The sequence below is a fragment of the Brachycentrus maculatus genome, unplaced genomic scaffold (genome assembly GCF_059751285.1).
Source record: "Brachycentrus maculatus isolate JH-2025_06_01 unplaced genomic scaffold, ASM5975128v1 h1tg000060l, whole genome shotgun sequence".
NCBI lineage: Eukaryota > Metazoa > Arthropoda > Insecta > Trichoptera > Brachycentridae > Brachycentrus > Brachycentrus maculatus.
In genome coordinates this window covers 544887-572262 of record NW_028280814.1, presented here as the reverse complement: position 1 = coordinate 572262, position 27376 = coordinate 544887, and the positions used below count along the sequence as shown (strand labels likewise).

Here is a 27376-nt window from a genome sequence, read left to right as displayed (position 1 = left end):
TAAAAAAAACGTAAAAAAACGAAAAAGAGCGGGAATAACGAGAACATAAAAAGGGGGAATCGAGGGTGCTGATTTAGTGTCGCAGACAGTGAGATTTCAGGTCCCGAATTAGGCCTAGTTTGTAGGAATGCGGGCCCCGGAGATGGCGCGCGAAGTGAGGCCGCGGTAGCCTCGGGAGCGTGACGAGACAGCGCCTCCGGCTCGCCGCAGGACCCACTGATGAGTGACCATGTCCACAGGAGGAGGCAAGAAGGGCACGGGCAAGGGACCGCCCAAGAAGGCCGCGGCCGAGGAAGAGAAGGCCAGCGCCGCCAAGGCGGACAAGGAGGAGGCCAAGGACGAGGCGCCGCAGAATGGAGAGAAGAAGGAGAAGGCGGAGGCGGAGCCACCCAAGCCGCAGAGTGCGGGCGCCAGCACGAGGGACGCCGCCCAGAAGCTGCTGCTGCAGGCGCAGAAGGCCGAGTGGCCGGCGCTGGAGAACACCCTCAAGGCGCTCGAGAAGCTGGTGGCCGCGGCGGCCGGCGGCGAGGAGCCGCTCCCGGCCCCGCTGGCCGGAGTGCTCGACATGGTGAGCGAGATCATTCTAATCAATCGTACAACAACGTATCCTCGCAATCCGAATCTGCATTTCGTTTTAAAATGTACCACGAATCACCCGCTTTATTCGACTTCTAACAAATGCATCAGACATGCATACTTCATATACTGTCATGTATACATACAAAACACACGCTTTCTTTATTGATAAAACGGAATGTTTTAACGCGCAAGGTTATTTTGCTAAACGTTACATCGTAAAATTTTCCCACATGCGAAGGAAATTCTTCCGAAATACTTAGGATATAATAATATTAATAATCCTAATATTTAAAAATTTTACTAATATAAATGCAAAAATTTCAATTTAATTCGGTATCAATAGTAAATCGCGAACTAAGGAATGCCGTTTATTTTCCATAAATGTTGATATTTTTGGAAAAACAGAACGGGGAGAATGTTTTCTGAAATAAAAGTGAGCTCATATTCCCGGAGTTAAGTACGCTACTTCACGCATTCGATGCTAACCTTCAGTCCGCAGAAACCTTCACTAGCTCGACGTTTATTATTTCTCCTAGAACACGCAATTTTTTCATCAATATTCTGCATATTATGCGAGTATAATACAACCGAGAAAACATCGATTCTGAACTATATGAAAGGGGAAAATATTAAATAGTATTCTCAAGCGTCTGCAAGTATTCGCAAATCGAGAAACTTGTGTTGTGACTTTTCTTGGGAGTAGACTCGTCCTACGCGATTTTTATCTCGGTCCAAGGACAGTAGTAGAAGGCTTTTCCACTCGCCCCATGCCTTTTGTTTTCACGAATTTATACCATGGCGAAATGAAATTTATACACATTTAAATTACACAGCAACGAACGTTATGTATGTTCATTTTTTCGCACGAATACGAGAAAGTAAAACTAATGAATAATAGAAAACCGCAGAATAAAACATTTTTTCTGTTATTTATATTAAGTACATTTTTAAATGATTTTCATGATAAAATATGCACTTTAAGTTACTGAAATTAGTGCACCTACAAATTCGAAACCAATTTTTTGCACATTTCAGGGCATTGCAGATGAAGATTGTTATTTGTATATATTTAATACTAGTATATTTCTAATAAATTCAACGAAGTAAACTTAGGTTTTTTAACAAATTAGTCTGATGATGTTGTTAGTCACTATCACTGTTCAAATAAGGTAAAAATAGAAAAAGCTATAAGTATTTATTATATGTATTTTACAAAATATGGTTATCATAAATCAATAAAAAATACGTTATTTTTTGTTGTTGATACTTTTTGATTGGATGGATTGTTTTTCAAATTGGCAGAAATGTCAATTTTTCAAATATTTTTGTTGATTAGCATTCGGCGAAAGACATTGGCATACCTTTTTTGTCGTTAATGCAATTTTTACAGAAAGTAACTACGATCATACCAATTTTATAAGTTCGATTATACAATTTATTTAATATAGTTTATATATTATAATGTTGGATAATGTTGTGATGATGATACTGATACATAAAAAAAAACAATTACCTTGTCGTCAGTCTCGGGGCGTCGAATAGGCGGAGCCTGAGGGGAGGGGAAGAGGACCCAGCGTATTATTACGCCTTCTTTTCGGTCTTCTTGGGCAAGATGTTGGGCGGGCCGCCTTAGCGATTGTCACGCTAAAGAGTAGCTTGTTGAACTAATTGAATTATATATTTAATATATTGCGATAACCAACAAATTACTAACAGATTAATAAAATTAATTTGATATGTTAATAAAATAATATTAATAAAATTAAATTACTCATCAATATGTCAGTGGGTGTAAATTCGTTAATTCGAACATCAATATATGGATTTTTTTTTGTAATTGGAAAAATGTTTGTGTATACCTGATATTGATATTTCGCACAACATCATTCGCAGGATTAAAAAATCAAAACGAATATAAAATCAATGTTTATAATGTTTAAGTATCAGAATATGAGGATTATTAAATTAACACACACTCTAAGCCGACACCTAACGCGTGCCGTTTTCGTGTTTTACCCCTAATTATTCAATGCGTTGTTGAAAAATAAACATAGAAATCATTAACATTCCAAATAATTAATAATAAACTTTTATTATATGCGTCTAAAAAGAATACGAGGAATACTATTTTTCAACCATTAATTTATGCTGCCGATTTATTAAGTAGCTTTTGTTAATTTTTGCGACAAAATTCATGTTTATTTTGAAACATTACGGTGCAATTATTGGTTCTATAAAAATAGACTTTTAGTCCCTTAAAATTTATATTAAAAACCCTGTACATTACGAGTTTATTGTAATTGTAATAATTCTTAAGATGTGCATTATTTTCCAATAATATCTTATGATGCCTCATTTTTTTATGATTTTGTCGAACCATATCAAGTCCTCATTCGTGGTGTAATGATAAGCGTGCTTAGCTAACGTGCTGGAGGTCCTGGATTTGGTTCTCAGGGGGGGGGGATAAAAATCAATATTAATGATTTTTCACTGTCATATTTATTTAATATTACCCTAGACTTGTCCCTTAAGCGCAGGAGTGATCATCCTACCTTCGTGTATGTAACGAACAAGATTTAACACTACGTCAAAACGAGCAGTGCCCTATGCACCATTGGGTGCGGATAAGGATTAGAATGAATATCGATATAAAATTATCTCAATGAGGCATCCCAAAGTAGTATTTTAATGTATATTTATTTTACCATAAACTTATATTTATTGTTTGTTCATGTATAAATTAATATGTATTGTACATATAATATGGATGTCTGAGTTACCTATTTACCACCCTTCGTTTCGTAGTGAGATCATCTCTGGGACCCGTCATCATTACGTCACCAACATTTGTAAACGACAATCTTAATGAAATCATTTTTCGTACGGTGGCAAGTGGAGTGTGATGTGGGGGTCATTTAACCTACACAAGGTGGAATAACATGGGGTGCAACCTGACCCCACGTTATTCAGTTTATAAAATATATTGTTAAAGGTAAATCACTGTATATAGTACAGCGTGTGCTTTTCAAATTTAAATGTAACTTTGTAAATTATTACTACACATGCATAAATACAAATTTATATATAAAAAACTTATTTTATATGTCTAGAATAACAAATAAAAAATATTAATAACTTCTCATATTGTCTAATTTAAAACGATTAATTACCGAAATCTTATAGAAAAACCAATCATGCATTTTGTATTTGACGTTCGAATTCCATAATTTCAGAAAACGTTTCAATTATTTTTAAATACCTTTATAAATAGAAATTAATGTAAACACCACTAGTTTTGTGTATATATATGTGTGTAGCAGCAACATATGTTCTCATCAAGAGATGAAAATACAAATCTGTAGTTTTGACTTTTTAACTGTAGTTTTATGTATATGTTCACCTGTTGATGAAAATGTCTGTGGTTCTCGAAACTAGTTGTGTTTACGTTAATAAACCTCAAAAGGTGGTATTAAACATCTGTTTTATTTACATATTAAAATCATTGAACATGATTCCACAACGCCCAATCAATGAATAATATATTTTGATTTTATTGAAAACCGATCCGATCTACTATCAAAAGGTCTAGTTACCTTGTTTCCGGGTAATTATGATTATGATAACGCTGTATTAATTTTTGACTATTATAAAAGGCGGTAAATATACCTAAAAATCTCATACACCATTTGATCAAATTGATAATGGGTTTCGATCAAGAAAAATCTCAAGCAAAATAATAAAACTTAATTTAAGGATGAACAAAATGAACCGCTTAGTATCTACAGAATACAACATAATGATCGGTATGTTCTATGCCGTAATATTATAAGTATAGAGTAGAGTGTGAATCATTTGACCCCTGCACGCTATAGCTGGGTTAAGGTGGGGCTGTAGTTGACCCCACGGCCTCACGCTAAAACGCGAATTTATATGGAAAAACCAGATGTTCGAAACAATTATGCAAACACCTTAGAATCTATTATTAAATAATTCGATCCGAATCTCAAAATCAACATTGCCAATATTGGAATATTATTATTAAGTACCATTTGCATATTTACATATGTAGAATGATATTTTTTATATATGTAAATATTATTTTAAATTTTAAGTAAACTACTGTTTTATTTAATTTTTAATGAGTTTTGTCCGAAGTATTTGTTAGATATGAGAATATATATATATATATATATATATATATATAAATATATGTATATATATATATATATATATATATATATATATATATATATATATATATATATATATATATATATATATATATATATATAATATATATATATATATATATATGAATCTCAAAATCAACATTGCCAATATTGGAATATTATTATTAAGTACCATTTGCATATTTACATATGTAGAATGATATTTTTTATATATGTAAATATTATTTTAAATTTTAAGTAACTACTGTTTTATTTAATTTTTAATGAGTTTTGTCCGAAGTATTTGTTAGATATGAGAATATATATATATATATATATATATATATATATATATATATATATATATATATATATATATATATATATATATATATATATATATATATATATATATTATAACACAGACCTTTTAGAAACCAACTGGATTCCATTAATTATTTCAATTTCTACTTTAAAATCAACCAATTGAGGTATTAAAAAATAAGTCGGGTTATTATACACTGCATATGTATTTATACACTACAGCATTTACAGGACATACTAGCTGTTACTGGCTGGTTTAAGCGATGAATTTATATACTGAGTATTATATATTTACAATTCTGTCCATGATCGAACATCCATATACACAATTTTGAATCATGAACGTATTCTGTGCTCAGCAAAACTTATTCGTGCGTTTCGAAAAATCATTGATATCTTTTACATAATAAATATTAATAAATAAATAAAAGCGTAGGACTGTTTAAGCATCCTTAAAATGTTTCAATTCTTTTATTCTATTATATTTGTTTCAAAATATGGGTTAAATTAGATCGCGCGATATTTTTTTAATAGTGTTTTATCGAATAAATTTAAACAATGATTTCTGTGAAAGACCTTCGAAAATAGTACAAAGAACATTTTTCCAAAAGAGCATTGCTAAATTCTCATTTTATATACTCCTATTATATGTATTTTTTTTTTAATGGAATTAAAATGTAGTATGAACGAGGATAATTTCAAAATATGCTTTTGGAAAAAATATTAAAAGGATTTTGTTTTTTTATCCTCAAAAATCATCGATGAAAATAGTTTCGAATAGGCCTGAAACACGATGTATACGTATATGTATTCTCAAATAGAGATCTCTGATAACCCACCCAAGAATAAGTAATGAAATTGACCTTCTTAAAAATATAAAAACTACAAAACGTTTTATCTTAAAATCTCTTAAATTTCTTGTAATGCTATGTTAGGTCTACGTAAACAAGCACCAGTTAACTAAATGTTATTCAATTACCCGATGAAAACTTTATTATTACGTTCTCTTTAGTGGTCCTCCCTTCGAAGTAAGGGTATTGTTTCTTACTCGACTTCGCGGCAGGTACGTCCAATAATATACATTCAAATAAAGGTACTTGGGCCGTTCACGTTACTAACTGAACACGGCGAGGTCATGTTGTATACATATATTCTACCATAATACGAGTATGGAGGTAACTATGTACATCATATGTTGAATATACCTAATAATATTTCTGGCCGCGACAAACTACTCGAGGACATCCTTAAAAGACGTCTAATAATAATCTCTTACCGCACCCCAATGGTGCATAGGGCACTGCTTTATATAAAAGCAGTGTTAGCTCGATCGATTACACATGAAGGAAAGGTGATCAGCCCTCCACTTCAGGTACCAGTCCAGTGTAATATTGAATAAATATTAGAGTGAAAAAATCACTTATATTTATTAAACCCCCCTGGGAATCGAACCCGGGACCTCCACAACGGTAGGCGAGCATGCTGACCATTACACTACGGAGGCGGACAGAAGACAAAAGACGTCTACGTATTATAAAAATAAAAAAAAATTAAATAATAAACTTCAGTAGTTATTTCATTACCACTAAAGCATTTAGTTATAATTAAGTTCAGAATGTAAAACAATATGCCACATTAACTTGTAAAACTGTTTTTTCTTATTACCAGCAAATAAATAAAACGCAAGAATACAAAACGTTTTTTAAAACGTCGTATATTCCTTAAATCAACTGCGAAAAATATTAAATTCTGAAGGGTTTAATTGGTTGCATGGTGTGGTAGTGATTGCCCTGACGAAGAGACGGGTATGTCTCGAATCCGGTAGATATAAAAAATCTCGGTGAGTGGTTATATACTAATATCACTAACATTTTTGTCAAAAAATAAATAAGTAAAAATGACTTACCACATAGCAAATGTTTTTAATATTTATAATTTTGAGAATATTAAATTCTCAGCAAAGGCATTTTTTTCTTGAAAAAAATTATTTTGAGACATTTGTTGTTTTTGTTTAATACCAATGACCGGATCATACTTAATACTTACTACACGTAATAAAATAATAGTATGCCACCTTTTAGCATATTACTTCACTCAGTAAAAAATTTGTTTCAAAATTCATTAAATACATCATTCACTAATTGTATAGTGTAAAGTGGGATAATTTTATAGGATATAAAGCAAAAATCTCATTACTTTTCTGAAATACCTTGTATGTCTTCGTACCGAGTTAGAAATATGATAGAACATTTAGTAATCGATTTTACACTTTGTCTCAGCTTGATTCCAATTTTCAAGAAACAACAAAAAGTTTCAGATATATTCGTATATTTCTGTAGTTAAATCGTCTTTTATTAGCGTTTAAATGGCCCCGTTCAGCCATTTACGTTATGAAACTTTGATGATAATAATAAGAATGGCTCTTAATCGTATAATACTGAGAAATAGGTTCGCCCATAAAACAAAAATAACAACCAAAAATATATTTAAGCCCAACTTTTACTTATGGGTATCATAGGTATTTCGGTGGGATTTGTATTTTCATATTTTTTTAATTGATACGATTATTTACTTACCATGAGTCAATTTATATTACATCCCAACTTTTACTTATGGGTATCATAGGTATTTTGGTGGGATTTGTATTTTCATATTTTTTTAATTGATACGATAATTAACTTACCATGAGTTATTTTATAATTAAGCCCATTTTTTACTTATGGATATCATGGGTATTTTGGTGGGATTTGTATTATAATATTTTTTAAATTGATACAATTATTTACTAACCATGAGTCAATTTATATATCAGCCCAACTTTTACTTATGGTATCACTTCGGTGAGATTTGTATTCTAATTATTTTTTAATTGACACAATTATTTATTTACTAAGTCAAGTAAAGTCAATTTATATTTTAACTGCCACGGAGAACATAGATTTTTCTGGAATATACAATAAATGTAAAAAAAAAATATTAAATATTTCTAAATCAATTAAAAATAATAAAATCACACATTTATGAACAAATATGTTTACACTCCTGATTTTGATATAAAATTAATTTTAAATTTTCTCATGCAAAAATTAGAATATCGACTTCAATTCTAAAACGTTATATATAATCTACTTTGTTGTTTGCGTAGTTATCCTTAGTCTTTTATACTTTTCAGAACTGACCGCCAGTCATCAGTTCACTTTTAACAACTTCAATTAAAGAAAGCAAAAATATTATTTGTAGCAATTATCAAACTTTATAATCATAAATCATCGCATGCCTGATTCTGAAAATTTCTTAGACTGCAGGACGTACAATATCAATCCCCTAAGAACGATGAGTAGAAAAACAACTGCACAAAATGCATTAATGGGATTATTCATTCCTTTGAATCTGGGTTTTTCCACAACATTTTGAGTATGTCCAAATATTTGTTGACAAGTTTTCTCCACATAGGAGAAAAAAAAATATTTTTGAACTCTTTACCTTTCAATAACTCTTTTCTTTTCAAAACCATATATTTAATTCGAAGAAAAACTTTTTAATACGAAAACGACGTTTTAAGAAAAAAAATCAATAACGTCAAATTTAATTTATTATTAGATTAAAACCAATATTTTTAGCTTTTCCACTTCTTTATTTGACCAGCGACCGGGTTTCGTCGTTACCGACATCATCAGACTGGTGATGCACCAGTCTGATGATGTCGGTAACGACGAAACCCGGTCGCTGGTCAAATAAAAAAGTGGAAAAGCTAAAAATATTGGTTTTAATCTAATAATAAATTAAAAATGCAATTCCATCACGAAGTGTCAGTGGATAATATAAATCTATTAACGTCAAATTTTACTTGAGTTTAAAGAAATTTAGTTGCTATTTAACGTATATAGGGCCTTAATACCCAGACTTCCACATACTTCTTCATATATCGCTCACTCCTTTCAAGAACGTCATAAATCAAAAATCGTCAATTTTCAGTTGTGCATGTTTTCGGAATGCCCAGAAAATGTACTATATCCCAGCAAAAGAGGCATATTTTTAACTTAATATTTACCCGCTACAGGGCAGAAAGTGTTGTTTTTGCATTTTGAAGGAAAGGTATTGTTTAATAATTTTTTTAAATATACTAAATATTTTTCAAATGGAGAAAAAACCTTCAGGTTTTACCTAAAAAGATCTGTTCAAACACAGTACAGTAAAAAGTTCAAAAAGTGGCTTGATATTTACTTTTAATACATTGTATTATATTTTAAAACTTTAAAAACGATCTCCTGAATAATCAAGTTTTTTGATTTATGACGTTCTTGAAAGGAGTGAGCGATATGTTGATATGTAAAAAATTAAGATAAATTCATGTATATCCTTCAGACGTTTAATAAAGAAACGTTCTAGAATCGATTGAAAGTTCGCGGAAATGTTTAGTTATTTCCAAACACTGGGACCTTTTTCTTGAGATACAATCTTCATTCATTAAGCCGAGGTCAACCGAAGGCAAATGGGGCACTGTGCTAAAGCAGGTGCTCACGGCCGGGCGGGGTGGGAACGCGGAAGGGCGAGAAGGCGACGAGGGGTGTCGATTGCCCTCACAATACTTTATACGTTGTGATTTTAGTTCTGCCATTATTAATAAATAAAAAATTGATAACGTTTAGCTGCTCAGTGATCGTACTTAATAAAAGGGGATAAGATTGGAGAAATGGAAAATTATTTTCAGAATTCTCGAGAAAATATTGAAAGTACACATTAGCTAAACGTGCGAACCATAATACTATGACGGACAATCGTAATATACTACTTATAGAGCGTTTGTGCACTAGTCCGGTTTTGAAAAATGAAAGCGACTACGACAGTTAAGCGTGATCGAATTTACGCACAACGTATTCACGCACCGATCAAGAGCACCGATCCGAAGAAAGATGGACTAAAGCATAAGCCAATCCAAGCCAATCATCCAGTTTATATGCTAACTGACGTGCCGGACAGTAAAATTCCGTGTAATTCCGTGTATTGCACACACGCCCATAGAATCGTATATACTACATACGAGTACCTATATATGGTATCTATGTTCTTCAATAAAATATTTAACAGTAACATGATTTAAAAAATCAACCTTTAGTTTTACCTGTTAAAAGTTGTTTTTAAAAAATAAATGAGTACATCATAAATAGGATATTTACTTTCGTGAATAATTTTTCATTATTTTATTTTCAGAAATGCATGTATGTAGTAAAAAGATATGACTTTATAGTACGTAAATCAAATTTCAACTATCAATACTCACAGAAATGAATGGGATCATCCGGTTTATCTATGATTTCCGTTGGCGGCAAGGCCCTATCACTACCAATAAAGTTCACTAATTATTTTAATCCTAAGTGATGAAGTGGTGTCACAGAGTAAATACCGATACAAATAAAAACTAAACGTAATGTACCAACAAAGATAAGATTTCAACGGTAACGGATATCATAGATAAACCGGATGACATATGCATTCGTTAAAGCATTTGCCTGTGCATAGGAGCTCTAAGATAACATATTTATTAATAGAATTATTATAATTGTTCTAGAAACGTAGACATTATATTTTTTGTGCCTTATTAATGATTTGAAAAATATTGCTATGTTTAAAGATATTACTTTAGAGCATTATCGACCAAACTAGAAATTCACGATAATTTACTATATACCCCTAGCCATACTTTGACTGACTTTAGCTAATATTCCTTCCCCTCCTTCAGCCTAAATCGTTAGTAAGTAATAAAAATTATCTGATATCCGAGTTTTTCTTCGATTTGTGACGACTCGCAATGAGAACCTTAACCCTTACACCTCCTGTGTCACATTATATTCACGTTTACACCTTAAAAGAGTTGGTCCACTTAAAAAACTACTTTATTTATACAAAAATAAAAAAAATTAACTATTCAAATACAATATAATAATCCACATTCCAATAAATAGTAAATTGGCGGTCTCTATGTTATTTTTTAATTCATAAATATTAAGAAGTTATTTTTAACACACTCTATCTTTCATTATTTTTCCCCATACTTTATGTAATAGCCGATGATTTAGTTTTTTTTTTCCAAATGTTATTCTAATACCTTATTATACTCTGGTTTTGTAGCCTGTTTGTGTTAATTTGGTGATATTTGACTCCAAAATTTGATGATCAGCATTTACCATTTTGTACATACATAAATATCGTAGTATTGTAAAATATGATTTAAAAAAGGGAGAACCCCAAAACCTCAATTTTCAAAGGCTTTTCCACTCCAAGGATAGCAAGGATAGAGTAGTAAGATGTTAAAAATATATCACAAATACACACTCAGACCAATTGAAAATAAATGTTTCTTGACTTCATTTTGCAATTGACGGGAATCGAACCCGCGACGCCGTTTCCTCAGTCAAATGTCTACTCAGCTACACCACGGCGCCTTAAAAATATCGTTTTTCTTCTCTGTGCTTGTCATGTAATGGACTTTTGGTGAACGAACATTATTTTTATGTATGTGACCACAACCTACAAGATGAAAACTGTATGAAGCGCAAAGCTCTATCTGATCGATTGACATCTAACTGACACACTTTTTATCGTGATTTTTGGTTTTTGTTTTTATAGAATAAGAACAATGTTTTTTTAGAGCGCAAAGGGTTAACTTTATTTCAATGCAAACTACTTACCCTTTAAATTGGAGGTTTTCAGCATTAAATCTTCCGACTCAAGATAAATTGCTATTTAACTATTTCTTAATTACAAGGAAGAAACTTACAAAATGAAACACGAGGCCTTTATATTTTTTTCAATCGAATTTTGTTTATTTGATATAATCACACAATTAAATTAAGAGGCATGTGTACTAATAACGTACCTACTAAAAAATGTTATTTAGTGCAATTTCGGATGACACATATTTAAAAATATAAAACTATAACCTGTGTTAATATTCGTTTGTTAAAAGAATCTTCTTAAATTCATTTGATTCAAATTCATGTTTTTTTGTTACTTCGACAGTGAAAAGTGTAATTTTTCGAAAACCATATTTTTAACTCAATGGCAGCGCCATCTGTTGAACGTGACAGCGATTAATGCAATAATAAATATTGCTCATGGCGGACAGAATGCTACTTGATAGCAGTTAAAATATTGTAACCCACAAACATTGCGAAATTAAACATATCAGATATTTAGCCAGGTTAATATAATTTATTAACTTTTTTGTTTATTTTACTATAGAATCTAATTTTAGTATAACCTACATACTGTAAATATACATACTGTTAATATTTTAAAAAAAATACTACTTCACTAAATATTGTTTTTTTATTATGTGATGCATAAAAATGTTATAACTTGACTTAAAAGAGCTTTTTTTACATAACAGAAATCTTAACTCGATCGCGTTTTTTTTTTTAATTCGTAATGGATTCCACGCGCTATGCAAGAATATAATTTGCGGCAAAATGAAAAATCGAACTGTTAACCTCAGATCAAAAGTCCACGAAATTACCACGAGACCACAGCTCGCCAATGAAATGAGCATGGTCGTCCATAATGAGAAACAAAGTTGCATTCGTCTGGAAAGTTTTTATTTAAAAGGTTGTTGACTTTGGGTTCAATGTTTGAAGTTTTTATATTCGTGCCTGATGATCTCGCGAAATTTAAATAATAACAACACGGGTTTTTTCGCGTAACAAATCGTTGAGCAAGGAAATTAATAATTCGGGTAGGTCCTTACTCATTACATAGATATTTATCAGTTTAATATTATTCGTATATTTCGTTCCAAATTTGAAAACTAATTTTCGGTTTCATTTGTTTTTTGAAACCATATTTTTTAGATGCTTTTGGTATTCTTTCATTTAAAATTTACATGTTCAGTGAATGGCTTATTCTGAAAATTTTATTAATATTGGTAGGTACTTACTCATTACTCATTACTCAATTCCGAATTTAAAAACTGACATCCCCCGCATTCGGTTTCACTTGTTTTTTGAAGGCATCTATATTTTCAGTTTTTGGTTCTCTTACTTTAAAAATTACATATTCAATGAAATGACTTCTTTTGAAAAAAAAAATATGATTTTGATTGGTAGGTACTTACTAATTTCATAGATATTTATCAGTTTAATATTACTAGTATATTTCGTTCCGAATTTAAAAACCCACATCCCTCATATTCGGTTTCACTTGTTTTTGGAAGCCATATTTTTCAGATTACACATAAATATAAGCTTACGTTTTTTTTTCTTTTAAAATTTACATTTTCAACAAAGCGACTTCATTTTAAAAATGTCTACCATCCAAGAATTTCTAGGATTTATTGTCATTTTTCACACCACAAAGTTAACAATGAATTTAATATACAAAATAGAATAATAATCTGAATAACAGAATAATACTCTCACGAAAAAACAAAGAAAATGGAGCATGATATGAGGTATTTTTAGAACTTTTCTTTACATCAGCATCGAAACTTTATCGACATCAAGATTCTAATACGTTTATGTATTGTAGAACATGGCTTGGTATGGATTAATACAAATTAGAACTCCGGTAGTGAGATTCGTCTAAACATAGTTTCGATTTGTGAGAGTCTCACAAATTTGTCTCCGATTATTTAAATTTCGCTTTGTTTGTTTTAATTTAACCTTGATGTTAAACTCCGAGCCAGGTGTTAAAGCTTCATGGTTTATTATATTTTTTATACATAATCCAACCATTTTATCAATATTAACATCACTTACATATATTACAAGCGTTAATTATATTGTATGCCATTTTTTTCACTGCTAAATTTCTCTCAGCGTTATAATATTATACTCTCAATGTTAATTTTGGTATTATATTAGTTTTCATGCAATAATACCCTCCCCTTAACACGGGATTTTTCGTTGAATTGGGGGTGAGAAATATACTGCCACTACACGTGTTCAATAAGGAAACAATTTTAAATTTTATAATTTCGAGTTAATGATACCATTGTGTGTAAGATTCATTATAATTTAATAAATAAAAATAAAATAACTATTAAAATCTTCAATTTTCAAATTGACAAAAACTTCGTATTACGTTATTTTTTAAGTTAAGTTGTCGAATTTAGAATAATTGATATTAATTAATGCATTTGACTTCAGGCATCAAAATTAAGTTTAAAACAAGTTTTTTACTAACTTATTTTTAGCCTGATTTCGCCAGGTATGCCTCAAAGAGGGAAAAGTAAAAACAGGAAGGATACATCATATATTTTCTGACCCTTACATTGGTGACTCCCTTAAATTTGTTAGCCTATTTCGTATTGATTTTTACAAGGCTCAAATTTCAAAATTGAATTCTGCAATTGTTTTAAATTCAAAACAATCTCAAACAGGAGTAATGATAATAAAAATCTTATGTAACGGACCAGCGCTATGAGCGATATTCCAGTTTTTTCAGTTTATTTCGAACCTTGCTTCTATATCAAAAAGCCCTGAAAACTACATATGATATTGTCGTTCTCCTGACTATCGTAAATGACATTTTTTCGTAATTTCCATTTCGGTTTATTTCACCAGTTGCCGAGTATTTTTCGAGTATTTACAAAAGTCATATCTATTTTATTTTTTCAAAAGTCAAATTTTAATTCTTTACTGTATATCGATAAAAAAGAAAAGTTCAACCATTTAAAAAAGGGGTCATAGATAAAATTATGAACAATTAACATGTAACATTCTTTTGTAAAATGTGTCCAAATGCAGTAATTAGAAAACCACGATTTATCAAACGTGTCTTCATTTTCTGGTTATAATGGCAAACACAAACAATAACATTCTCTTGTAAAATTTATACAAACGCAGATACGACAATTAGTCGGGGAGCCGCGATATATCGAAGGTGTCCTGATTTTCTGGTTGCATTGTGTAGTACAACCTTTGTTCGTAGACTGCATCAGGTTGTGTTCTTCCTTTGTCCGAGTGGGTTGCGTGCCGGCGTACCTACCCCGTGTAGCGGGTAGAGGGTAGACAGCGAGATAGCGCAGTACCTACCCTACTGTACCCCACCCGGGTCCCAGCCCGCACGAGACGTCTCCGGTGCAGACGAGACCGTACCACGGCCGCGCTGTCACCGCCCACCCCATAACATAGTATAAGAAAAGTAACTGGTGTGGCAAAAATGTCTCTACATATCTATTGTGACGAAACTTAGCTTTTAATAGAAGTTGTTATCTTAATTAGTTAAATCGACGCCCAGAAAAAACATATCAACGTCACAGCTAGGATTTGGAATGGAAGTTAACTCTTTAAATATTTGGCATATTTAAATTTAGAGAAATAAGAATAAGAAGTTCTTTTAATGGTAAATTTTCTGACAGAAATTTTCTAATATTTTTTTTTCTAAAATTCGACCCCTAGAAAAAAAATACTCCTATCTATGCTACAGCTGTGACTTGAAATGAAGTTAATTCATTAAATACTTGGCGTTTATAAATTTACTAAAATAAAAACAAGAACTTCTTTTGACTATAAATTTGCAGAACAGAAACTGACTCTTGATTTCTTTCTAATAATTATGCTCCAAGAAAATGTTTCTATTTCTCGATTATTTACTAAAACAAAAACAGTTATTAGAACGGTAGAAATAATTATTCTTACACATATTTTCAAATAATCAATCGAGACATGACAGATGAAACCTAAGTTTGAAATCTCGTGAAAATAAAACTCGTATTTTACTAGTCGAGACGACGTCACGCAACGTTTTCAAGTACGCCCCTCAAAATCGACTTGGCGAGTTAAAAATTACCCGATTTCTTTAAAACAGTACCAATATAATATATGTACGTGCCTAATCGTATTTTTTAGCATGCGTTTATCGTAAATTATAATTTTGAATGAAAATCTTGATTTTACTTGAATATTCAACACAAAAAATCAATATGATTAATTTTTCCCATATTATGTCACAATTAGTATGAAAAACTTTTGTTTTATCTTTACAAGAACACGAAATAAGAAAGGGAGATATTATTTATTTGTAAATTTTCTGAATATGGCGAATTATATGTACCTCATCTTCCTTAAGGAACGCTCACACATTACTGTGTTCAAAAATCTTATACGAGTACAGATATGCAACCCCCGATGGTCCTAGCCATTACTGCTATTCCTATATTTCCTATATCCTATATTTCATTAACCGTATAGCGGTGATATCTTTTACTGTGAGCTCCTTCACAGCGTCATCTATTTAAATATATTTTACTTCTTTCCCAGATCGGACTAATCAGATCAGACTAATAACCCTGCCATCGTATAATTATCGATTAAGTTAACACCGCATCCACCCAATTTGAATTGAGATAAGGGTCAAAGAAGTAAAAATAGTTTATTAAGATATTATTTAATTATGGATCAAGCATCTGATGTCAAAAAACATTTATTTCGTAAATATAACTTCTGATTTTCCATTTATAACCTTGGATATAATATTGAATTAACAGGCCCACTAGAAATCGTTTTTGTTACTTATGATTAACACACTTAAAATAAGAAAAGTGAATAATTATTCAAAAAGTTTGATATGCGACATAACAAGGGTTTGAAATAAATAAAATATAAATATTTTTTACAGATTTTTAAAGTACTTTATTTTGTAGCCGCCCGTTACATTCTCTTCCAACAAAACCGTTAACAAATCATTTTGTGGGGAACATTAGCTGACGGATTATCTTCGGTTTAGATATATGGACGTACAGACATAATATGATAGGATATAAAATCGATATATTGTATAAGAAAATTACTTTTATTATGCACATATTTATGTTTTTAAATATTATAAATACAAACTACTAAATGCACTACAATAATATCTTAAATAGTTACATATACATAAGAAATACAGAGTAAGATTGACCTTAGGCGAAGTTCTTTCTGTCGACTATTTATAATATACAATAATAAATCCCGGTATTGAAAAACAAAAAATACAAATAATTGTTTTGATAAATTAAAAAGGAATAATGACGTAAATAATAATATAATTTACATAAATCACTTCCATGGACACGTGCGAAAGCTTTTACGAGTACCGATATGCAACACCGGATGCACTAGTCAAAACGGCCATTAACCTTTTCCCATCTATCATACTTTTACTCCTCCATTTCTTTTCCCATATAGCAGTAACGTCCTTTACTCTCAAAACATTTATTGTGAATCTGAAAATCCCCAAAGTCAAAATAAAAATACCTGTAAAAACCAACAAGAAAAATAGCTGCGCTCTAACCTACATATTCCTTTCTTATAAAAAGTTACGTCATCTCTGTTTAGATATTTATAATATGTCATTCACAGTTTAAGTTTAAGGTAAATGCAGCATATAAAGATGAATGTCCTGGTTTACAAATTTGAGAAAGTGGTTTAACTCTACTGAGGACTAAATTAGTTAACCTTTAACGTTAAACATATTAATTGCATCTGACAATATGTTCATGAATTAAATATCATAGGGAAAAATATTTGAAATATTCTGTACTATTTTTTTCAATATATTCCAAGATTTTACGCTAAGATTTACGTTTACTCCTTATATGCAAGTAACATTCTACGTTGAATCATTTGCCAATTTCAATTACAGTCGTTTTAGAAAGATTTGAAAGTTAGATTAAAAAGAATGAAATTACTGAACAATTATTTTGCAGGGGTTTCCTTTAAACTTCCATAACGTGCATGTATCTCCAATCTTCACCATGAACCTACAAACAATAAATTAGATTTTTCTAAAAAAAACTCGTTTCGGGTTTATGGTATTTACTACGTTTAAAACGTTGAAAAATTTTTTTTTCGTTTACAAATGATTAAAGAACATGATATATTTAAGAATTTAATAATTAAGGTACGTATGAATAATATACAGATGTTTTGAATGTATGTGCATTTACTAAGTTGTTAGCTTTTAAATTTGACTTTTATTAGTATAAAATCTTACATAAAACATATTTTTAAATCTCTCTTTCATTCGATTTATCTAATTTTATTTGTAAAATCTAATCCTTATCCGCACCCAATGGTGCACAGGGCACTGCATCGTATTGACGCAACGTTATCTTGGTCGTTACTTACATGAAGGCAAGGTGATCACTCTTGTGCATCAGTGACCAGTCCAGGTCAATATTTCATAAAAATAGAGTGTGAAATCACTTTTATTTAACCTCCTGGGAATCGAACCCGAGACCTCCAGCACGGTAGCTAAACACGCTAACTATCATACCACGGAGGCGGATACTGGACAATAGTCTTCTTCTTCTTCTTCTTCTTCTTCTTCTTCTTCTTCTTGGTATAGGCCTTGTGGCCTGTTTTTAAGAGGGATTACCCTCCTGCGATGTCGATTCCCAGCTATCGATCTATCACTTTGGTGGTCTGCCCGGGAGTCGTCTATTATGGTGTTGGCCGTACAGTGCGATGCGGATGTACAATAGTACCTACAGTAAATAACGTATTAGTTAAATTCATTAATAAATTATGAATTTAAAAACAACTAATTTTAAGAAGCTTTTTCATGTTGTAAAAAACTTGAACAATACATTGGTTCAATTCTCAAAAAGGCCTGTTTTTCTACTTGTACGTGATGCGAAAGCCCCCTAGTTGCGAAGTATCCCTATTATTTCCCAAAAAAGGGAAGCGGGCGTGTGTTCATTTCTACCTAAAAAATCGACGAAAAGTTAGCAGCGACTAGAGCCCGTAGCGTGACAAAAAGCATTCATTCCAAATATTCGTATTTCCATCAAAATTCCGTGACCCGGTGCATCGCAAATGTGAATATCGTTTGTCGAATCCCGGTATTGCTATCCGCTAATAAAAATCTACCAAACTATAAAATAATAATTATTATTATTGTACAAGTTTTTCGTGATGAATCCCCATCCATTTAATGACAGTTATGGCGAACATAAATACAGATAAATTATTATTAAGTGTTTGGCGTTTTATTTCGCTGCAAAAAATCTTAATTTTGACTTAGAATAAATGCAAATGTACATACCTAGTGATGTCGTAATTTAACTGAATAATAAATAACACGTTTATTACCTTAGTAAGGCTTAGTTTTAGTAAGCCTGTTTTGCACCAAAGAAGTTCATATATTGTTTATTGTTTACATACATTCCTGATCATTATTTTGAAAGCACGCTACCCTTAGAAATATCGTTCACAATTTTAGAGGCTACAATAATACCTGCATGTTATTGAAATTTTCTTTCATAAAAGAAATTTAATTATTTTTATTTTAAAACACATTCACAAGTAAATAATATTCTTCGGGGAGATTTTTTTTCTAAAACGGAGAAATTAATTTGTTAGTGCTACTATTACGCCACTTCTTACAGTAGTAGATATAGAGGATGGAACGCTACTAGTGTCTTTCCTGATATAAACTCCTAGCTCCTTCATTCCCATATTTTCATATATTCTATATATTTCCATGTATACTATCATATTTTGGGTTCAGATTAATTTGGTCATCAATACCATATTTCGCTTACATACGTCAGTGTTGGTATTTGCGTTCCGTTACGTACGTCAGATTGTATAATATGGATATTTTTATATTAACGTTTGTCGTGTTTAACACACCATTCATTATATCCTCTGAATTTGCTTTTCTTTCAATATCTTAATGCACTTTCCCGTCTTTCTAGATATAATATTTATTTCCGTACTAACTAGATATGATATTTATGTACTATTTCCAGAAAGTCGGAGGCTCTAGGTTTAAATGCCCACTCCTTCAAACACAAAGTCGCTTAGCTTTGCTTGAAAATTGTGTTGAATTGAAATAATTTTATTTATTATTTGAAAAAAAAAACAACAAAAAAAGCTCCTAAATACCTTTGACTTATAATCATTTTTTGCCAAGTCATTGTCGTACTTACTAGGCGCTGTTTTTTGAAAATCTTCTTCATTGTTATATGGCAATATAACTGATTCAAATACATTTTTTTTATAAGTGCATATAGCCTTATGTTTAATGTTTGGGTTACTATTAAAACATTTAATACATGAAAAAAATATTTCATTAATGTTTTACTTAGTAAATACCACTATTTCTTAAAATCTACTGTATTAATGAAATCGTGAAAAAAATGTTAGCATACATGTATAAATTAAATGTTTCAGTGGACAGAGCTTTATGTTTAATATTTGGGTTACTATTAAAAAATTTATATACATGACAAAAATGTTTCCGTGTAAATTAATATTTCAGTGGATATAAAAAATATAAAAAAACACGTAGCAACAATAATTAAAATTGTTATTCTGTCCTTTTGAAGTAAATGGCAATTAACTTTGCTATTAATCTTCTAGATCTGTAGGGGTGGCACAACGCGACGTAGGTACTACTTATTTCACGGGTAACCATCGGTCATGGCGTGAACTTGTGTTATGTCATGCCCTGACTCACGTCTCACGACAGGCAAGAATTACGCTAATCTTCTAGAACTACAACTTCCATGAACCTGACTCAAAGTTTAATCCCACAAATTGCGCTTCGCTAATGACGCTTCTTGAATTTTTACGGCCACACAAAGCAACTGGGACGCGAGTGGACGACTAATGATTCCGTATTCCTTGTAATGTTAATAATTTACAATGATGTGTTCCGATTCGCGAAGCTGACCGCCATGACGCCATTCAGAAAGCTGATATTAATCTAGACATTCAAATAATTTGTTTTAGTTTTGTAAAGGTTAAGCTTTTCCATGGAAAACTTTTTTAAATCTTTAGGTAATTACGTAATATACCTTTAGAATCTACCAGTTGTGGCTCCATTTCTATTTTTTACAGATATTTCACTTGAAACTGGACGTTATACAAAACAAATTGGACGTTAAAACTATTTTTTTATAAAATACAATATAACGTCCTATTTAATTTGTAAGGCGTCCAATTTAGTATGTAATATGTCCGATTCTAAGTGAGAAACCTGTATAATTATTACTCTAATTACTCACATTTGATTTTCGTCAACATTGCATTGCGTTTAAAGAAACGGATATTATCATTTTTTAGCCATCTTTCTTCATATTTAATTTTTAATTTTCTTAAAAGTTTTTATTTCATTTCAATACTAGTATGTATATTGTCCGATTCCAAGTGAGAAACCTGTATAATTATAACTCTAATTACTCATATTTGATTTTCGTCAATTTTGCGTTGCGTTTGAAGGAACGGATATTCTCATTTTTTTAGTTTTTTTTCTTCATATTTAATTTTAAATTTTCTTATTATTATTTTATTTCATTTCAATACTATTTTTTTTTTTAAATATTTATTTGACCACTTTTAATTGTTTGGAATCACTCTAATTAAGGTTACTATGCACTGTACTTTCTGAATTTTCATTTCTGTATAGTTTTTGATGACTCATTCACTCCTCAGGTGAAATTAAATGTACTTATAACAAGTAGATGTTGAGTTTTTTTCTTTTCGTCAACATCAATAGAAAACTTATGTGCATTAGTGAAATCACATTAATATTCGATTAACTTTGAACTTTTCCTAAACCATAATGTTATTCGTACAATGTGTACTGTGTAAGTTTATTTTTGTTTATCAGTAATTTAAATTAACTTATTATTTTTTGCGTTGTAATTTTATTTTCTATAGGAAATTTGTATTATTGTAACATTGTGAAAAAACCTATTGTCAAAGATAATTAGTCATCTTAATGAATTTATTTCAATTTTTTTTTTGGTTAGTTTCTGTTGATACTTAATTTTTTAGAAAAAAAATACAGCTGTTTTCACAACACGACTCAAAAATATACCAAAACACAAATGTATAAAATAAAAATTTCTTCTTTTAAAATATAAATTTGTTACATATTTATGTATTTGTGTACATGTCCACAATAAGTGTGTTTATTTGAACCTCTTCTCAATTCTACCCTTTTGTTTTGTGACTCGACCTCAGTTTTTAATTTATACAACCCAAAACATAATCTTGACCTAATTTACTTTTTTGTAAAGTTCACTCATTTACGACATTATTCTTCGAAACGTGTAATTAATCTAGATGGCGTTCGTGTTACTAATAATAAAGTATTCATAGATAGTATTTTATTGTGTTAAAAAAAACTTAACTAAATTTAGATTTTTGAAAGAAATTCCTTTACTTAAATGAAATGTTCAATAACAATACTTAGCAATACGATGCTTGCGTCAGCGCTATATTTATATTTCAGTATTATTTTTCTTTTAAAAAGACTTTATTAATTTTTAGCTCAAAAGATTTATTGTCAATATTCGCGAAAAATATTATCGTTTCTTTAATTGCATTAAGTGTAAGATATCCTACAAAATGCAGTGAAATGGATTTGACTCATTTAAACATAAAACCGACGACCGAAAATATTTTTGCAATTATTTAAAAATAAATGTATAATCATTTAATTAAAAGTTGAAAATGTCAACTGTAGAAACGTAACCTAAACCACACGTAAATTCTACCAAGATCGTTAAAAAAAGAACGGTTAATAGCTCAATTAAGGCAATTTGTTTGAAGTGAATGTCTCCATTGATTTTCGCTAGCTTTTGATAGAGTGGATAGAAATATAAATGAAACCTAATGTGTTTATCAACGGCGATAGTTCGCATAGATTTAACTATGACAACAATAAAATAATCATTTTAGCTTTACTAAAAAAAAAGATCAATATCATACCACAAAAAGTGTCTAAAGTCACATTGATTTGATGTAAAATTATGTACATTTTAAAGGAGTACAGTATTATTGCGCTTTCTGATATTTGAGTCAAGCTCTTAAACCTGAGTTTAGTACTCCCATTGGGCAACCTTGCACTTCTTGACGAAGTCACCAGTGGCCAATGGCAATGTCAGGCAACTTGACGATTTGATCACAATCTTACTCATATTAAACAGAACCGACCTCAATGTCACACGTTTCATAGAACTACACAATGTAAAGAAAACACTTTCTAGTAGATATACTCGTACATTATAATATAAGAGCTACTTTTGCAGTGTATTAAAATAACTTCATTTCGAATTTATAAAAGGTTTTATAATATTAGTATTTTTTTCTTTTAACATTATCGATTATCTTAACTCTTGACTTGACCGCTTTGAGATGCCTGATCATGCCAAGAAAACTTGGCGGGAAAACCTCTGTCTTCATCTGGTCCTTTTTCCATCTACATTCGCCTTATAAATTCGTTTTACATATTCAAACAATTTCAACACACCTTTCATAAATTTATCGATAGTGCTTATCTCAGCTGTGCTTATTTCACCATTCGAACATCTATCATATATCGTTTTGCCCAAGATTCGTCTAGGGGATCGAATTACCAGTCAGAGGTATGAATGAAATGCCTTTTGCACTATTTGGGTTCGAACAAAACCAGAAGAGGAAAATAAAAATTATATTTAAGAAGTCAGTGACTTACAAATCCTTGATTACTCAAAAAATTTCATCGGTCGATAAAATCGTATCGTATCTGAATCGGTTACCCCAGGGTCGGTTAGTGCGACGGACCAAGTAGCGAGCAGTTGTTGATCTTAGATAGGAGGGGAAACAATCAGATAGTTAGGGGTAGTACATAGTGGGCTCGTAGTAGGTAGTATGCTAATGTAATGGTCGTAGTAATGTAGACACTAGACACCTTGACCTGAAGATATCGTAGATAAAGATACACTCCTATCTTAGAAAATTTTCACCCTTCGATTTTAAGCCAAAACATTTACATTTTTAGTGTTGTACATGAGTTTTTTCATTTTCTCCTTCGTCGTTCTTTTACCCTCAGAATGGTGGAATTAATGCAGCAAATTTGTAATGTCAAATAAAACAAAATAACGACTTTATAGTTTTTTTTCCATACACATTTTATTTCAAGGGTCACAACCCTCAGCAATGAGGATTAAGACGGAGAAGAAGACATTTTATTTGACTTTCAATGTGTGGAAAAAACTATATAATTGTTAGTTTATTTTATAAAATACAGTTCCATCAAGTAATGTCAGTACAAAACTTAACGTAACTAAGATGATAACCTTTATTATTTTGTAATCCAAAACAAGATAATTAAATTAAAGTGTTGAAAACATACCTTCAAATAATCGTCTTTTTTATTTTATTTATTTACCAAGTATTATGCCATAGGATACGTCATTCAATTAATCTTTTCCACTGTAGTATCAAAAAAACGTCATTACAATTATATTTAGTATCGTAAACTAAAATAGGTAATTTACAAATAATTAAATAAGTATGTACCTTTGGGAGTACGTATTACGTTTTGAGAATTAATGAACTTCCTTGAGAGCAATAAACTTTTAACGGCGAATCGTAAATACCTAGAAATATGTAAGAATAATTTAATGAATACAAGATATATCATAAAAATAACATTTATTTGTGCCAAAGCAATTGAGGAACTAGTGTTGAAATGCCCCAATCAAGTGTCATTTTGAAAATGAACTCGTTATAAAATTTATTCATAACACAGGAAGTTGTAATAAAAATTATTTTTGTTTTTAAGCATTTTTATCATTATTGTATGGACAAAAATGATGTGATAATTTGATTCGACGATTTCTCACCCAATTTAATAGTGACATTAACGTTTTTTGTACATTGTTCTGCAGTCTTAAAAAATCTGTTATAAATGTTTTTTAAAGAATAAATACATGTTTATTAGGTATAAAAAATAAACAAAGGGAAAATTACAAACACTTTTGAGCGACAAACATTGTTGAGATTGTTTTTGCAATTTTTTAAAATCAAAATGACAATCAGAATACAATTTATTAAGAAGGAACGTAAAGTTTCTACAATGAGTATTTTAAAAAAAAATCACCTGTAGAAACATGTAAAACATAACTGCAACGTTAATAACTTGAAATGAAAGCGAAATTTTTAACATTTACCAGATAAGTTATCCTTTATAAAGGTAAACCAGAAAACCAAAAAGTTTTTTTTTAAAGAAAATAAAAAATTACGGATTCCACCAAAATTTGATTTTTTTTAAAATAATTTTCAAAAATTAAAATGATACGCATTGAAGTTATCAATTATCAAAAAATAAGGATTTTTATGGTTCTTAATTTCATTTAATATTAAAATTTTGTATCAAAAAGAAATTATTAAATAAAATGTGATGATTTTTGTAAATTGTCATATTTAAAACAAAAAAAAATCTAGTTTTAAAAATATATATAAACGTGTATATTATATACATCGTAACCATAGTAATCCAATAGCCTACATCGATACAACCATCCTAATAACACAATTTTTTATGTCTAAGATAAACCGATATATTCCATCCGAAAATTCGTTCATCCCTACTAGTACATCACGACTATGTCATTGGGTACATCCGCTGTCTGTAAACTGGTTTTCGTTCCTCCCCACGCATTAGAGATCCACTGTGTCGCTACATCTGCATAGACAAGATAAACGGAAATAACTTAGAGCCACATTCAATTTGTCGTTGGACTTAATATTTATTTTGATCTTTAACAAACCTACATGTTTGAATATTTGAGAAAAAATAAAATATTGTGAAAAATAAACTGTATTTTATAAAATAAGTCAACGAAAAATATTACGACGGTCGCTTATATTTTGGTTATTATTCAGAATCACAAGGAGTGAGATATGTATTACGATTACAAATACGCTTTGTTTAGTTTTAATTAAGCAACATTTTGAGTGTGTCCAAATACTTGTTCACAAAATCTGGATTATCTCCAATTACAGGAGTTATTTCATATTATTTTTGACATCTCATCAAAGATGAAGAAGAATATGGAAGTCTGGGCATTTACGGGGCTGACGACCGTCATAGGCTGGTTTAGTGAAGTTCTAGTGATTCAAGAACAAGGTTTCTAAATTGGTTCATATATATAGAACCTCCAAGAATTTGAATAGTGGGGTTGTCAATAATGGGTAGAATTAGTGAATGTTACACGTATGTGAAGTGATCACTTAAACCAGCCTATGACGGTCGTCAGCCCCGCAAATGCCCAGACTTCCATATTCTTCTTCATCTTTGATGGAATGTCAAAAATAATATTTAATTAAGCAAATGGCTTGGATATTATCAAACTTTGTCGTCATGTTCGCTTCATAATTTGAAATAATTCAACTGATTAATAATTTCAACTGTTTAAATATCCATCCGATTGTTAATCGCTTATCTGTGTTACTTTCGTGATTCGATTCCCGTAATAGTCGATAAACAAAGAGAAATATCAGTTACGTTGACAACACTGAGGAAACATACTCACTTATCCATATTTGCGGGAGCAAAATGGATAAGTGAGAATACTCCAAGTAGGGATACGTGGATTATTTGCAGTCCACAAACTGCCTTCAGACTCTTATGTCCCCTGCCCCGCTTCCTGCAGTTCTAAAGAGAACTGCCGATTAATCTCAGTAATAGAATTCCTAGAAAAAACACTTTACGTTTTTGAAACGTAATAATTTCTCCAAAATTTCATGAAAAAATAAATAAATATACCAATTTTTTTATACACCTATTGATTGAAAACAAACGATAATTTTTAATATTAATTTTTTTATACAATAACGCAAAGTCGATAGTGAATAACATCAAAAAAGTTACAAGGTAAACAATTTTTTTCTTGTTTTTTTTTTATCTCTAACCTAAATATTTATTCGCCTTAAAAATTCGCTAAAGTACAATAAGAGCGTAAAGTCGAAGTAACATTATTACCTAAGTTCACGGAATAGTTAATCCATTACTTGAAAATGATATCGTCATCCATGCCAATATACAAAGCATTTTCGGCAATTTCGTACCATATCCATTATTTATTTTGCGGTGAGGGCCAAAAGGACACAGAGTTTGCAAAAAGTAAACAACCTAGAAATACTTTTAAAAAATTGTTGTTGCGACATCAATTGATTGTTGGCCGTGTTTGATATTATATTACAAAAATCTGATCTACAACACATTCCTCCATCCGCTATTGTACGAGGGCGCGCCTTGAATGCAAGGCTGTGGGGTCGGCGCTAGGCTTTTAGGGAAATTAAACTCACCAGAAAGGATGTGCTTTCAACCCCTTTCCTCTGCACTATCCCCGCATTGTTTGGTCTACGAAATTACCCATTAGCCTTGGCGGATTTTTTATCGGAATTTATAGACCGGATCATGAAATAACTCTATTTTCAGTAATGAAAGGTTACGATAAAAGATAGCGTTTATTTTAGGCTCGCTTGTGTATATTTTGTTAAATGGAACACCTCATAATTTTTACAAGATTAACGGTT

At 30.8% G+C, this 27376-nt stretch overlaps 1 protein-coding gene across 1 annotated transcript in view; it reads left to right on the top strand.

Moving 5' to 3' along the window:
• Positions 1–229: 229 nt before the first annotated feature.
• The window catches only part of LOC148311644 (uncharacterized), a 73050-nt gene continuing 45903 nt past the window's right edge, over positions 230–27376 (top strand). The window contains exon 1 of the mRNA XM_088256349.1: positions 230–568. Within this exon, the coding sequence (XP_088112475.1) occupies positions 230–568 (339 nt within the window). The remainder of the gene's footprint in view (positions 569–27376) is intronic.